At 51.2% G+C, this 15,894-nt stretch overlaps 2 protein-coding genes across 3 annotated transcripts; one reads left to right on the top strand and one right to left on the bottom strand.

The window, feature by feature from the left end:
• Window positions 1-12,171, top strand: PNPLA1 (patatin like phospholipase domain containing 1). 2 transcript variants are annotated; one of them, XM_053997943.1, is made up of 9 exons: window positions 1-595; window positions 3,405-3,637; window positions 4,702-4,767; window positions 6,272-6,349; window positions 6,757-6,817; window positions 6,897-7,037; window positions 7,299-7,392; window positions 7,648-7,761; window positions 8,276-12,171. In XM_053997943.1, exons 1-9 carry the CDS (start codon window positions 394-396, stop codon window positions 8,277-8,279), a joined length of 993 nt encoding a protein of 330 aa, XP_053853918.1. In that variant the 5' UTR covers window positions 1-393; the 3' UTR covers window positions 8,280-12,171. The 2 variants fall into 2 exon arrangements, with proteins under 2 accessions (XP_053853918.1, XP_053853917.1); XM_053997942.1 differs by having other exon boundaries at window positions 6,137-6,349.
• On the bottom strand, window positions 10,786-15,247 carry LOC128818500 (omega-hydroxyceramide transacylase-like). The gene is made up of 6 exons (XM_053997895.1): window positions 14,999-15,247; window positions 14,274-14,339; window positions 13,571-13,780; window positions 13,430-13,490; window positions 12,781-12,999; window positions 10,786-10,873 (listed from the first exon to the last, which is right to left on the bottom strand). The coding sequence occupies exons 1-5, from the start codon at window positions 15,245-15,247 to the stop codon at window positions 12,815-12,817; spliced, it is 771 nt and encodes a 256-aa protein (XP_053853870.1). The 3' UTR covers window positions 10,786-10,873; window positions 12,781-12,814.
• Window positions 15,248-15,894: the final 647 nt, after the last annotated feature.

Genomic DNA, 15,894 nt, shown 5'->3' with positions numbered 1-15,894 from the left:
AGAGGAATTTTTGCAGGGACGTTTCCAAGTGTGACGGGCACAATAAAAGCAGGACCCTCTCTGGGAGGGCTCCTGGGGCACTGCAGACCCATTGGCATGAGAGGGGAGCCCTGATCCAGCCCTGAGCATCCAAGCTGGCTGTGGTTGAGGATTATAAGAGCTGTTTTGATCAGGGGAAAATTTCCGTTTTTAGCACAGGCAGCAATTAAAATAGCTCGCGAATCTCAACGCCTCGGGGAGCTGTCATAAAAGGAGGCAGAAAATCCGTCTTCTGGACTCCTCTGCAGCTAGAGATGAGCCTGGAGGCAGCAGAGGAGAAGAGAGCCTGAGGTTCACCTGGTGAAAAAGGACAACCCCAAGACCTTGAGCCAGATCTGCTGCTGTGATCCCGGGATGGCTGTGGAGGATCTCCGGGCTTCCAGCACCCCTTTCTCGCTCTCCTTTTCGGGCAGTGGCTTCCTGGCCCTGTACCAGGTTGGAGTGGTGCAGTCCCTGCTGGAGTTGGCTCCCGAGCTCCTCAAGTCTGCCTGCAAGGTCTACGGCTCCTCGGCCGGGTCGCTCATCGCCGCCGCCGTCGTGTGCGGCGTCGGCCTCGGTAAGAAAACCCCGGCCTCGAGTCCTTCCAGGAGCTCTTCTGTTCCATAAACCCAGGGGTGATGCCTTGGGGTGTTGGGGGGTGGTGGGGCTGGTGGAATTCTCCTCGCTCACCAGGCGTTACAGAAACCCAAGGTGTTGCCACCCGTGGCAGCCACTGCAGCGCAGTTTTGGGAGGTGTAAGCTGGAAAAGCCAGTTCTGAAAGACCGAGTGTTCCCTGGCTCGGTGGGCAAAAATTTGGGGGAAATCTGTATGTACCAGTCATTCCATATTCCATATTCCACTGGCTCCTTTTCCTGCTTCTGCTGGAGGAGCAGATCTCCTGCCCTTCTGCTCTCAGGTCTGAGGGGTGCTGAGGTGTGTCCCAAAGCCAGTCTGTGCAGCCATGGGGCTGGATTTACCCATGTAAAGCCCTCTTTTCCCTATGGATTATGTTTCTTGGGATGTGAAGCTATGAAGGGACACGAGTGGCTGTCACACAGGTATCTATAGAGCTGGCAGCCTTGTTTGCATGCCACTTTGGCTGACCCCACTCAGCCTTCCCAGAACCAGGGGAGGTGTTGTGTGATTCCCAACTCCGGGTGCACCTTTCCCTGGTGCTCCAGCAGGATATTCCTGGAGGAACAGCAGTCTGCTCCAGCCTGGGGCTGGGATTTCTCTTATTGCTGTTAAAGGGGTTTACCTCTGACTCTCTTTTAACCATGTGGAAACAGGTCCCTTTAGCAACAAGATCCTCCATGTGTAGAATTAATTCAGAGTAGTTAATCCACTTTTAATAATCACATCCTCCCATATTTCCAATTAGTGTCCATGTGTAAACAAGTGTACACAAGACTTAAGGCTCTAAAGCCTGATCCAAGTTCTGCTTCAAGCAATGGGGACATTTAGGAGGAGGAGAAGGTTTTGGGGACCAAATAATGATGGAGGAAGCTGGGAAGGAACATACGGTTCCTGAAACCTCTGGTGGATGCTGGAACTGTTCTTCTGCAACTAAAAATAATTCAAAACATTAGCAAATATGTTTAGACAAGGCAGAAAGGAACATTTCTGCCCACATGGGGATGAACTCCTCCATAAATAAGCAAGGGCTCCAAGATTTCTGATTTCTCCTGCTGCTGTAATGGATGGAGCTGGGGTTGTCCAGCAGTAAAAATACATTCAGCAACTGCTCTTGCTGGGGGCACCAGTCCTGAACTGGGCATCTGCTTCCCTGGATGTGGAAGGCACCATCCACTTAGAGGACCTGAAATTATCTTTTGCCCAAAATATCTTCCCCAGAGGAAGAAAAGATACTTTGGACAGTGATGACTCTGGTCAGGTTTCTAACAAGGAAAATGAACGTGGCACAAGCTCTGTCATATTCATACTGGGGGCGATAGGGTCAAAAAGAAGGTGAAAGGTGTGTTTGGTGTCTCACAAGGTGGCTGCAGTCTGGTGCCCGTCCCCTGCCCTGGGCTGGCTGAGGAGGTCTGAGCTCCCAGAGCCAGGCTGTCCTCTGTGACCCCACCAGTCACCTTGTGGGGACATGCTTGTCACCAGGCTGGTGCAGGCAGGAACAGTCACGTTGCTGCCAGGCTTATCCTTCACTCGCTCCGCAAAGCTGGGCTCGGCTCTCACCTCTTACTCGGCAGCTTGTGGGCAGTTTTTCCACGTTTTCCCCTATTTCCAGGACACAGAGCAGCCAGACAGAGACCTGGGCGTGCCCCACCTCCCTGGAGGTCTGGCTCTTTCAGCATCCCCTCTGTGCAAACCCGCCCAGTGTTAATCGTTGCCCCGTGTGGCCTCAGCATCTGCTCAAACACACATAACCCCTCTTAATGCCTGTGTTGCTCCAGTTGCCTTCAGGACACGCCACCTAATCCGTCTGTCCATCCACACAATCCCATGAGACTGCACAGAAACCTCTGCCCCTGCAAAGCCTTGGTGCTGAGCCAGGCCCGTGGCCTCGTGCTGGTGCAGGGTCCCAGGGAGCCCACCTGGGTGAAAGGACAACTCTTTGCAGCTTCGGTGCTGGACAAGCTTTCACTGCAGGGGTTTAACCCCCCAGGTGGGATATTTCCCCAGGTGAGCTCTCCATGTCAGCAAAGGCACCAAATTCAGGCTGCCTGCAGGGTTTGCTTCACTCCTCTTCCTCCCCATCACAGTGAAACCTTTAAAACCTGGAGTCTCCTGAACCCTTGGCCGGGGCTCCAGGGCTCTGCTCCTTTAACCCAGCTCCTGGGATGTGCAGACACATGTCATGGCTATTAACACCTCCCCGGAGGTCGGAGGTTGCAGGGGGAAGCTCAGGTGAGCCAGGGATCCCAGCAATGTGGAGCCAGGACACCTGGCTTGCAGGAAAGCCCTGAGCAGAAGAAGTGCCTCTCATCCCCTCATCCTCACCTGGGACCCAGCCCAGCTCCCTGTAAAGCCTGGGGCTGCCCACACGGAAAATCAGAGGTGGAAGGCAGGAATGTGTTGTGCAAGTCACATTGTCATGGATAACTCAGTGTCCCCCTTTCTGGGGCTCCCTGGAGCCTTTCCCTAATCCCAACCAGGAACATCTTGAGGCCCCATCTCTGGTGCAGGTGGGGATTTCACCAGTGGGGTCACACAAAGACATGATGTCCTTTGAGGACATTATGGGGGTCATGCCCCCCTTTCTGCCCTGCCTCAACATCCCCCACTGTAGCAGCAGTATCATCCTGGGGTAACAGAGGGGCTGCAAGAAGCTTTATTTGTGAGGAGTGTTAAAAATAGGATTTAAAATATAACTGTTAGTGCAGCAGGCATGTTGACTTTCTCTCCATCTTTCCCTCGCCTCTTTCAGATGACCTCAAGGAGTTTTTCTTTGCACTGGCAACGGAAGTCAGGAAAACCATCCTGGGCCCCCTCTCTCCCAGGTGCAGCTTGCTGGCCAATCTCAAGGCTGTCCTGCAGCGGATGCTGCCGGAGGATTCCTACCTGCTGGCCTCGGGGCGGCTGCACATCTCGCTGACGCGGGTGGTGGACGGCCAGAACGTCATGGCCTCGGAGTTCAGCTCCAAGGAGGAGCTCATTCAGGTACAGAGACCTTCCTCTGGTGCCTTAGGAAGGGCTCCACTGACTGCCTGGGACGGACATACCCCAAGTGTTGGTGGCTTTAGCTGCACTTTTTCTGCCCGAGATGGGGAGAGAGTCAAGAGGCTCTGCCAGAGCTGTGGTCCCACCCCAATGGGCTCCATGAGCTTGGGGGCAGGGAGGAAGGTTTGAGTTCCAGGATCAGATGGAACAAGTCATGCTAAAAAAAGCAGCTGGTTTGTTTCCAGCTTCATAAAGCTGATGTTGGGGCTCTGACAGTGACTTTGCAAAGAGCCCTGTCAGTGCTGATGTGACCTCTCAGCTCTCCCTACAGCTCTTTCCCCAGCCATCTGGCAATGGTTTTCCTTGTTGCCTCAGCACTTTTCTGGGAGGAAAGAGCTGGACAAAGCTGCTGCTGAACAACAAGCAGCTCATTAACCAGTAAATTATCTGCTGGGGGGAGAATCCCAGGGTAAAATCCTAACAGAGCTGACTGTGAAGTCCTGGGTCCCTTGTCCCAGGCAGACAGTAGAGGATGGCAACTCCATGGAGGTGTTGGAGTTCAGCCCACGGTGCCTCCTCTAGGTAGCCAAGGAGCCCGGAGTGCTCATTCCCAGCTGATGAGATTGGTGGGAAATGGTTGCAAATGCCCCAGCAGTGGCTTTACCACTGACAAATCCCAGCAGGGTGAGGATGCCTTGTGAGGCTGTCTTGGTTTTGTCCAAAAACCTGCAAAGATGGAAATTGGTCCCAAAGTTTCAGCTTGCCACCATCAAAGGGCAGCATTGGACACGGACATGTAGATTTACAACTATTAATTCTGTCAGCTATAAAATTAAAAAATGCAGTGTTGTGCCCTCCTCCAGAGAAGTGTTTCCACTTCAATGAAATCAGATGTTTTCCCTTTCTTGAAGCCTTTCTTGCCACAGTCCCTAGCAAAGTCCAGGTGGCACCAACACCCTGGTTCCAGACTTTGTCAAGGCTGAATTTTCAGGCACAAGTCAGCAGCTTTTGTCCAGGAGAATTTTGACAGGAACATTGACTTCTGCAATCCCTCTCCTCCACAGGCTCTCCTCTGCAGCTGCTTTCTTCCAATTTACTGTGGATTCATCCCTCCATCCTACCGAGGAGTGGTGAGTGATATTTCCACTAAAACACACACTCCCAGCAGGGGGTTCTTGGTTTGAACTTTACATTCCTCTGTAAAGGAGGAATGTACAGACCAGGGAGGGATAGGTGTTTCCAGGCTTTTCCTTTAGTTGATGGAGGATGATAAAGCCCATCAGCTTATTCTTCACCACATCCTAAGATGACAGCTGGGTGGAATTGCCATCTGGAGAGTCCTCTCCTGCTTTGCCCATGGACAGAGTGTGGATGACCTTGCAGATCTCTTAGTGAGATAAGAGGATGCCCACGGGGGGGACCTTGAGACACAATCCAGTTATCCCGGGCAGGCCTGGCTGCAGTGCAGGTTCATCCCTTGGCTCAGGTGCTGACTTGTACAGCTGAGACATCGAGAGTTCATGGGAGGATCCTGCCCCAGCCCTGAGCGTTTCCATGCTCTGCTTGCCTGAGGGAGGGGAAGGAGGAGCTTGTCAGTGTTCTCCAGAGGCAGTGTTTTCCAGTGTTTTCTGGGCAACCTGTGGAGGGCCTCACCATCCTCACAGGGAAGGATTTCTTCCCAGTATTCCATCTAACCCTAATGGCAGTGGGAAGCCATTGCCCCTTGTCCTGTCACTCCATCCCTTCAACTCTCTTTCACTCCATCTCCAACTCTCTCAGAGGCCCTCCAGGGTCTCTAAGGTCCCTGGAAATGTTCAAGGCCAGGCTGGATGTGGCTTGGACCAACCTTGGATAGTGGAAAGTTTCTCTGCCCATGGCAGGGGGTGGAATGGGATGAGCTTTAAGGTCCCTTCCAACCCAACCCATACCTAGGTGTGTGATTGCTCTGTGAAGCCTCTCTGCACTGTTATTTCAGGAACATTTAATTCCATCAGCTGCAACTTCCTATCCCACCGAGGTGGGTGGTAAATCCAGATTTCTTTTGGAATAGAGCAATTAACATTTTCCTTGCCCAGTGAGTAATCCCCCATGAATCTGAAGGCAATTATTAAACGTGGGGGCCCTACTGCTCAAGCTCAGGACTTGAAAGTTATACAACACTGTGCATTCGGTGATGTCTGAATTGGCTCTTGACTGCCAAAAATTGTTGTACAAAGCTTTGTGAATGAAAATATAATAAAAATATAATTATTTCCAATTTAATAACTGCTGTGGATTACAGACCAGGTCGAGGAGCTGGCTGGGTGCCAGAGGCAGGGCAGGGGAAGGAGCTGGCAAAGGAATAAAGAGCACAGGTGGGACAAGACACTGCTGGAAGTGGGAAGGGAGGACAAGCTGGGATGGGCTCACGACAGGAATGTCACCTGTGCAGCTGCTGGCTCCCGACTCAGTGACACTGCAAAGCCCCCACAGCAAACCCTCCCTCTGCTCCTCCCCCAGCGCTACGTGGACGGAGGCTTCACGGGCCTGCAGCCCGTGTCCAGCCTGGAGGAGCCTGTGATCACCGTGTCCCCATTCACCGGCGAGCTGGACATCTGCCCCCGTGACTGCCCTGCCATCTTCTTCTGCTTCCAGATCTTCAACGGCAGCATCCAGATCTCCATAGAGAACCTGTGCAGGATCAGCTATGCTCTCTTTCCACCCAGCACCATGGTGAGCCCACCAGAACTTCTCCCAGCTTAGTTTTGGTGAAAAGATTAATGCTGCTTCTGCCTTCTCAAGATTTAAGGTTCAGCTCAATCTCCACTGTAAATTAATGGGATTTCAAAGAGAGAGGGCAGCACTCACTGTTTTTGCAGTACATTTTGGGGAAGGGACACTGCTGATGCCAGCTTGGGATGGGTCCACAACCTGCAATAAAAACCAGGTGATCTCTAAGGTCCCTTCCAACCCAAACAATTCTGTGTTTCTCTGACCGGTGCTGTGGTGGTTGGAAACCAAGCAGTGCTTGCTGCCATCCCAAATATGCCATCCCAACCCTCCACAGTCAAACAGCTTCGGATAGATCCTGTAGTACTGGGGTCAGGGCTCTCAATGACCTCGATTGTTTCTCATTGCAGGTCTTGAATGACATTTTCTCCCAGGGATACCAGGACACTGCCCTTTTCCTGTACAGGAACAGTAAGTGACACCCCAGTACCTGAGGGACACCTCGGTGTGACACAGACAAACATCATCCCTGTCTCTCTGTGTCTCCCAGATGCCTTTGGCTTTAACTACTTTGATGGCAATTTCCGCTTCGGCAGCACCTGTGGGAAGAATGACCCTCAAAAATCCAATGGGACACACCCTGGCCTTTACAAAAGGGTCCCTCAGTGCCTGACCCCTTACTTCCTGCCAGGTAGAGGATTCGGGGTGCTCAGCTTGGGTTTAGGGCTGCTGCAGCCTTCAAGAGCAGCAGTGTTATATTTAAGACATTACTGCGTTATTTATTTTGAGTAAATATTTCTATTGCAAAAAGACTTTGTAAGAGTGGCTCCAGCTGGACTCTGGCCTGGGCTTCAGTACCTACCTGAGCTGGGCAAGAGGAGTTATTGCATTTATTTCATTGTTTGTAATTACTGGTCTTTATTTCCTTCTTTGCTGTCATTCCTGGGTGCAGGCTTGTGGAAGAAGGAGCAGGTGAATGGACTGCAGGACCCACTTGCAAAGGTCCTGCTGCAACCATACAGGCTCCCAGCCTTATTCAGGAAGGGGTAAGAACATCCCAACAGAGGCATTAAGGAATGACACACAAACCAGGGGCTGTGCCTTTAGCAGTGGTGGGGCAGCTGAAGGGACACATGGAGGGATTCGGTGTTCCTGAAGGCAAGAGCAGGTATGGCTGGTGGGAATGCCACAGCACCTCTGGGTTATGGAAAAGATTATTAGAGCGTGCATTTACCATGAACACCCTCCCCTTTTGCTGCCTTCAGCCATCATTAAACTCAGCCTGTACTTTGCTTTTGCAGGGTGAAGAAGGTGTGGGGGCTGCTGGAAGGTGTCAGGTCCCTGGTAGAACGACTCCACGAGCTCCTCCAAACCTTGGTACCCAGTCTACCTAAGACAGCCATGGACAGGAGGAGGTGAGGGGCTGGGGGCTGCAGACCCTCAGCATAAAGAGAGAAGGGTGCAGAGCTGGGAGACTTTGGGAACCTCAACCGCTGGGTCACTGATGCTGTGTGGCTAAAAACTCCAAATCAGGAGTAGCCCACACCAAAAGTAGCTATTGTTTAATCTCTGTGATATTATTTTGATATCTCAAGCTACAATCCAACTTAGTGCCACTTCCCTACTGCAATACATTTATGTTCCAGATATCTATCTGCTGGGCTCTGTGTTGGCAGGACACCAGGCACATTCACCAACACCTTGAAAGATGTTCTGGCACTAAGCTCTCAGGGATTTAAGGCATATCCCCCTAAAATCTGCTTGCAAGTTCCCTCCTGTGCAGCTGCCCAAGAGACTCAGAATGATTTCACCCTGAGGCAGCTGCAAACTCCTCAGCTGTGAGAAAGTTCTTTGGAGTCAAACATTCCTGGGGCTGCTCATTCCTGTTAGTACCTAGACACTGCCTCAGCTCTCACTTTGTTCCCACAGGTAACAAGATAACAAGGATTGTCCCAGCGGGGCCCTGGGGGTCTCCAGCGCTGCCTTGGAATGTGTTGGGCAACACCAGCACACACCAGCATGGCTGCTGGTTCTCGAGGGAATATTTGGGGAGTATTTTTTTCTTCAGAATCTGTCTGGTTCTGTCTGCAGTGCTGCCACTGCAGTGCCCCTGCTCAGGCCTCATCTGCTTTTCCATGATGGCTGAGGCAAAGCTCTGGTGCTGCTCCTGGGACCCACCCCAGGCTGCAGGGGCCACGGGGCAGCTTCACCTGCAGACCTCAAAGCCCAGTCCTTTCCCTGCCCACTCCGTCTCCTCCCCACAAGCAGCATCCCTTCCCTGCTTTAATGAAGATTACAGGGTGGGCAGTTACCAGGAAATGCCAAGTTTTAAGTGTTTTCTACCCACTCAAAAACTTCAAGAGAGATTCCTCAGAGAGAGAGAGAGAGAAGACTTAGGGAGCATCATACTGGGCAGGAAGTAATTTTTCTACAGTTCCCTGAAGATTTTTTACCAAGTATCAATTCTTGAGCTTGACACCTGCCCATAGCATGCTTCTGCCTCCTGTGGAGGTGGGAATGCATTTGGATCCCCCTGGAACTTGCAGATGTGCAGAAGGATGGAGGAACGTAAAGATTAACTTCCCCCTAGTACTGACTCCTGCAGGCTGCATCTCCTGACATTTCACAAATATATGAGTTCTTCTCCTGCAATTGTCTGTAACTCATGGTCAGACAGAGAATGGCCCAGGCAATCAAACCCTGTGTCACTGGGCTGCACACAGAATTAATTAGCAGCACTGTTAATTATCCCAAAAGTGTGCTGCATATCAGAGGCTGTGGATTGCCTTTGCCCCAGCTGTGTCTCCTTGTTTGTTGGTTTTCGACAGGCAATAAATGGATCCCAACAGCAGCAGCTGTTTATTAGAGCAAATAGCCTGTTTAATTGCACAAAGGGAAATGGAACAGAGGGAAGTTTCATCCAAAGGGCTGTGGAGACTGCAGGCATGAATGTGGGGAGTAGCTGAAGGCAGCCTTAATGTAACCAGACTCAAAGTTAACTAGGAGTGCTGTGTGAAAGAACAATAACCAGTGTTCTGCCATCTTTGGTTGAAATCAGTGACCTGGAAGTACCTTTTCTGGAATGAGTTAGATAAAGAAACCTGGACACTTATTTCATAGAATCATGAAATGGTTTGGGTTAAAAGGGACCGTAAAGATCACCCAGTTGCAAACCCTGCTATGGGCAGAGATAGCTTCAACACCCCAGGTTGCTCCAAGTGTCATCCAACCTGGACTTGGACACTTCCAGGGATCCATAGGCAGCCACAGCTGCTCTGGGCACCCTGTGCCAGGGCCTCAGCACCCTCACAGGGAGGAATTCCTTCCCAATATCCCATCTATCCCAGCCATCTGGCAGTGGGTAGCCACTGACCCTTGTCCTGTCCTGGCAGTTCCTGATGAGGGGTCCCTCTCCAGCTTCCCTGTAGCCCCTTCAGCTCCTTGAAGGGGCTGTGAGGTCTCCACACAACCTTCTGTTGTCCCGGCTGAACAGCCCCAGTTTTCTCAGCCTGTCTCCATAGGGGAGGTGCTGCAGTCCCCTTATAACTTTCTGGCCCATTTTGATGGATCCCGTTTGCATTGGATCCTGTCTGCTCCTGTCTTGCATCCATCCTGGATGGATTTACACTTCTCAAGCACTGCAGCCAAAGGCAGGCTGCTCAAATCCAGCTGTTCCTGCCACAGGGCAAAGTGGAAGGCTCAGAGACACCCAGGCCTCCCCAGGCAGGAACAATCAGTCCATCATTTGCTTTTGCACCTCTGCTCCCTCCCACTTATCCAACAGCTCCTTCTCCAGGCTGCTGCAAGCACCAGCCCCACCTCCAGGCCGGACATTACCATTTCAGTCAGCCTGAGGCAGCTACCCTATTGAAATGGGCATTAAAATCTGCCGGAGAAAATTCTCATCTAGGAATTGGACTTCCAAATCCATTAGATGCATCTGCAAACCTTAGACACAAACAGGAGCACAGTTGGAAATGCCCAGTGTATCTCACCTGCCCCATGTGGTGCTTGAGCATAAACAATTAGTAAAACTTTGAGAAGATTAAGAAAAATCCATCTGCACAAAGTCCCCAAAATCAAATGGTTTTGGGTTTTGCTTTATTAATCCCTCATCTTTTCAAGCAAGCAGAGCTGGTGCTGTCTCCTCTTGGAGACAAGAGCTTGGAGCTAATGGCAACGGGGGCTTTGCCAGAGGCAAGGGATAGGGCAAAGTTTGGCATTGATTGGAATCATCTTGTGCAGGAGCTTGTTTGACCCCAAGGAAGCAAAGTGGGAAGGCCAGCTGCACCCAGTGGGGATAGAAGCAGCCTGGAATGCCTCCTCTGGGGGTGGATCGTGGGAATCACCCAGGGGCTGTGGCACTGCCTGTGCTGTGGCATTGGTGGCACAGTCCATGTGCTCCTCAGGGCAGGTCAGGCTCAGCCTTCAGGCTGGGTTCCAAGTTGCTCATTGCCTTTTTAAAGCAGAAACTGGGGCCAAAGGCAGCAGCGGGCTCAGAAATGCTCTTCTGTGGCCGACCTGGCCCTACAGGGAATAAAACCACGTTGGTCAGTCTGACAGACACCTCTGGCAGTTCCTGTGGCACAAAGTGCCTGGTCAGAGCTGCTTCCCTTCCTCCCGATGCGTAAAGGGCAGCCGGTTTTGGTATCCTCAAAACATTACCCTTGTACTCCTGTCCTGTTGCTTGTCTCCTTCTGCTTTGAGCTCAGCAGGAATGTGAAGCCTGAGGTGGATGGGATGAGAGTCTGGAGACAAGCCAAGACAGCAGAGCTCCCTCTGGAGCTGCACCCTGCTGCAGGTCTAGAGGGAAGAGTCCTTGAGTCTGAGCCATGAAACTGAGCCCAACAAGGCCAAGCACGTGCCCAGTCCTGCCTGTGGCTCTGGCTGTTGGCTGCAGGTGCTTTATGCCAGAGTCTGTTTCCAGCCAGGGCACTAAGGAGGGTGCAATTCCTTGTGCAGTTGTCCTGCTGGGCACACAGATCAGTGGCTTGTGGATAACCTGCTAGTGCAGCCTGAGCCTCGTGGGATTGCAGGCTGCAGACACTCGTCCAAGAAATCAAGTACAACGTGTTCACACGTTTATCCCCCTGCTGCTTTGGTAGCATCGCTGATGTTCTGGCATTGCACAGAGAAACAGTGAAAGAGCCTTTTCCTGGCCTTGATCAGTAGGGCTTTTCCTTCCCAGAACTGGAAAATGTGATGTGCTTCTGCTCGGGAGATGGAGAGCCTGGACTCACCCCTTGATTGCTCTCTGGCCTAACAAAGGAGTCTTGATTCCTCCCACAGGAGGATTTTTTCACCTCAGGCTGGTTAAAAACCTTGCAGCCCAGCTGCAAAGCAGAGGCAGAGATTCCTGATAGCCCAGAGCTGCCCAACTTCCTAAGAAACCTCATTCCCACCCTGTTGCTTCCAAGTGCTGCACGGAGGTCAGACTGATGGAGCCTTTAAAAAAGCAACCAGGGAAGCAACTTCTGCAGCCTAACACTGTGTCCTGCATTTCTTAGTGGGTCGAGAGTTGGCTTGTTTTCAAAGGAAATCTCTTTCTTGCTTCCATTTTATGTTTTCCAAACTTCTCTTTTTAGATCCGGAATGGTAACAGTCCTATTCTTTCCCCTTTATATTCCTCTTTTCTTCTAGACCTTCCAGGTATACCTGGTTGTATCTTTTTTCAGTTTTCATTTAATTTATGTGGCTCCATTTTAAAGAATTGTCATGTTGAAAAAGCTGAGCAATTTTTCTTAATCTGATGAATTCTGACATGTTGAAAGACTCAGAAGGAAAGAGAAAATAAAGAGTAAAATGGAAATAAATATTGAATTACATGAGATGCTTCTTAGTATTTTTTACTAACAACAAACTGGAAACTGAAATGCTGTGGATTGACTGGTTTTCCATGCAAAACTAAAAGGGGAGCAGGCATTATTTTGCATAGGATTGCAGAAAACAATAAGTTTTGGATTGAAACCTGCCTTGTCTTGCTTGAAAATGACACAGCAAGAAGTTTACCTGCAGCTCTAGCACGCTTTCCTTGCACTTTGTATTTCTGTGGCTGCAGCCAGAGTTCCTGAGGAGAAGTTTGGATTTGGCTAGCACAGCAAAGGCAGCTTGAACCCTTGACACACCCCTGGAGAAGGGATGTGTGGGCAGAACCTGTTCTTACCTCACTGGGTGAGTGAATACATGGCCTTCTCCAAGGAAGGAGCTCCTTCTCCATGGAGCCCTTCTGACCCAGCCACCAATGAAGTCCTCAATGCTCACCCAAATCCAGGGTGAGGGCTCAGTGTGAGGCCTCACTCATAACCCGTGATGTGAGAGGGAACTTTCTCCCATTCCTGATGTTCTCACCTGCCCCAGAGCCCCTTTGGGCACTGACAGCCCTGAGCAAGTGTTGCTTAAAAATCGATGGGGTGAAGGAGGAGCTGTTTCTTTACCTTCCTGGGGGTGGAGAAGGTGGTGTGGGGCTTCCTATTCTTCTTCATCTGCTGCCTGGCGGATTCCTGGACTCTCTTTGGTGTCACCCTCATGATCTGTGGCTCTGGAGTGAAAAACACTCAGTCGAGGCTTCCGGTGCAGGGTCTCGTCACCTTTCTGATTTGATTCATTGGCCAAGGAAAGTGTGAAGCCCTCGAAGTAATTCACCTGGAAATCCCCTGGTGGGAAGAGATTCCAGCTCTCACTGCTTGTTGCTCAGCTGCCAGGTCTGCAGCAGTGTGAGGCATGACCTGGGCCGAGTGGAAATCAGGGATACTGCTGACCCCGGGGCTCAGGAATCACCAAACCTTGCTGCTCTGTGCATCAGGGGCTTATCAAACACCACGCAGGGCACGTGAGCCCTAGAGGTCCTGGGACCTGTGTTCCCTGGGAAAAAGCTCTGTCATGCCCGGTGTGGCAGAGAAAAGGGGAGTGTGGCTCCAGAAGCAGCTTCAGGAGAGGCCAGGACTCAAGGAATCCTGGCAGTGCCAGGAATGCAGGCATTTCTCTGCCGCAGTCACTCTGGGGCAGCATCTCTTTCCTTGTGTCAGCAAACCAAGGATGTAGGGGAAGCACCCAACCCACCTGTCCACACTTCCAATCACTTACTCAGTCTTTTTAGGAAGGAGACCATGTCCTGGTAGCCCTGGATATAAAAGCGGTCCATGACCTGTGAGGGGAGGTGGCAGTCAGTGCAGCTGGGCTGCTGCAGGGGGCTCATGGCTCTGGCTACCTGGAGGAGCTGCTCACCTGACGTGTGGGAACCTGAAAAATGTGCTGTAAGCGGCAGATGTTCATTTTTGAGATCTGTAAGATACAGTCAGAGAGCTGGAAGGTCAAGAAGGCAGCGGGGCCATCCTTGGGGCAGATGTCGTATTCGCCGGCGAAGCCAGAGATGGTGATGGTGGTGCGGGACACGAAGTCGGCTTTCCACATGGCCAGCTCCCCGTCCACGTAGCGCTGGGAGACACAACAGGGAGCCCTGAGCCTTCCCCTCGCGGGGAGAGCAGTGCTGTTCACATGGGCAAACGTGGGCCTTGTTCCCCAGGCAGGCCCACACCAGACCGAGGTTCTGGGGCTCCACAGATCCCCTTGCAGGGAACTGCCCCACCTGCAGCTCCCGTGCTCCAGGTCCACACCTGCCCTCCTCCCTTCCCGCCAAAGAACTACTGCAATCAAACTGGGAGGACAGTGCAGCAGAAGAGAGGTGAGGCAACCCCAGGGACAGGAGAAGATGGATAATTCTGTGAGAAGCTCAGTCCTGTCTGCAATGAGGTCAGATTTTGGGGCTCCGTTCTTCCCTCTGCAGGCACTGGGGGAACCCAGCCTTGAGCTATGTTGCTGGCAAACACAGGTAGAAACATCCTTAATGTCACCACTGGAGAAAGGACAGAGACTGGAGGGGCCCTGGGCCTGAGCTGGGACAGGGTCTCCAGACCACAAAGCTACTCACCACCCCACGGAACGTTGGAGGGAAAATCCCAAAATACAGTGGGAGGAAGCAACTGCACATCACAGCCTGTGGGCGAGATGGGAAAGACAAAGGTGAGTGAAGAGCCACAGAAAGTGCTACCTTTGGGAGAGGTGGCTCATCTGTGAGTGCCAAAACAGGGCTCCCCAGCTGGGTTATTGGGCACCACAGACTAATGGGCACCAGACCATGTCTGATACCACAGCCAGGGCAGAGAAGTAGGAAGAGAACCTGTGAAATGCCTCAAATTGCTCTCTACATGTTCAGCATAATTCAGACAGTAATCAAAAGGGCTGATTTTTGAAAATTATTTCAGCTTGTCTGGATTCAGATGGTGGCAAGGACAGAAATCGTGGCATGGGCTAGAATGGACCAGGGCCTGTTAGGATAAGACAAGGGGTGATGGTTTGTAACTACAAGGGGGGAGATTTAGATATAGGGAAGATATTTTTTACCATGAGGGTGTTGAGGCCCTGCACGGGTTGCCCAGAGACGCTGGGCATCCTGGAACCATCCAAGGCCAGGTTGGATGGGGCTTGAAACCAACCTGGGACAGTGGAAGGTCCCTGCCCATGACAGGGTGGATCTTGATGAGCTTTAAGGTCTCACCCAACCCAAACCGTTCTGTGATTTTGTGCTGTGGGACATGGCCAGGCAGCAAATGTCTCCCAGCTCCTCCCTCACAGGGTGCCTGTGGCTGCTCCCACCTGAATCAGCTCCTCCTTCGAGGCAAACTCGGACACTGTCACGCATCTCCAGTCGTGCAGGCGGGTGAGGATAATGTGCAGCTTTCCAGACACCAGCTCGTGGGCATTTGGAGGCAGGAATTTGTCTAAGGTCTCCCTTAGGAGTCTAGGTACCCCTCTTCCAGGGACCAGCCCCCAGAGAGAGATTTTCAAGCGACTGAGGAAGTACTTAATTACCTCATCTGAAGCAAAGCAAAGCAAAGCAATCATTCTACATCCCTTATATTGTTATTTATGTGCATTCTGAGCTGCAATTCCACCTGGGAAAGGGGTATTTTATCCAGCTGCTAAATGCTCATTTAGAGCCATTGTGTTTCATTAGGGCTGGAGCTCCCTTTGAGTGGACCCAACTTTTCCAAGGGCTTTCAATACTGAAGGAGGCAGAAATGTTTTGTTTTCTTTTCCCATTTCTCCCCACTTTCTGCACAAGGCATCTTAAAAGTTTTTGGACATATGGGAGAAAACGGACACGAAGCCTTTGTATAACATTTCCTCCTGTTAGCTCTGCAGCTATGCCCTGCTAATGTGTCTTCTTTCTCCACATTTTTTGGGGAAACATTTTTCTGCCAGCACTCCCAAATGCCTTATCAGGGAGAGCACCTCTGTTCCTTTTATGAGATATGTTTGCCATGAATTTCAGTTTATAAGTTGCAATGACTGTTTTCCATGTGCTGCCTAATTTACATGTTTTCCACTATTCAAGAAAGAAATAAAACAAAAAATCTGAGGAATTAACCACTGGTATTGAAAGAAAAATCTTCTGCAACTCCACAATTCCCAGGTATTCCATCTCTTTAGACACAAAATAAACAAAACTCTGTAGCCCTTACCCAGATCACATCCACACAATCCGACTG

The sequence above is a fragment of the Vidua macroura genome, chromosome 24, assembly GCF_024509145.1.
Source record: "Vidua macroura isolate BioBank_ID:100142 chromosome 24, ASM2450914v1, whole genome shotgun sequence".
Taxonomy (NCBI): domain Eukaryota; kingdom Metazoa; phylum Chordata; class Aves; order Passeriformes; family Viduidae; genus Vidua; species Vidua macroura.
This window is presented reverse-complemented; position numbering and strand designations above follow the sequence as displayed.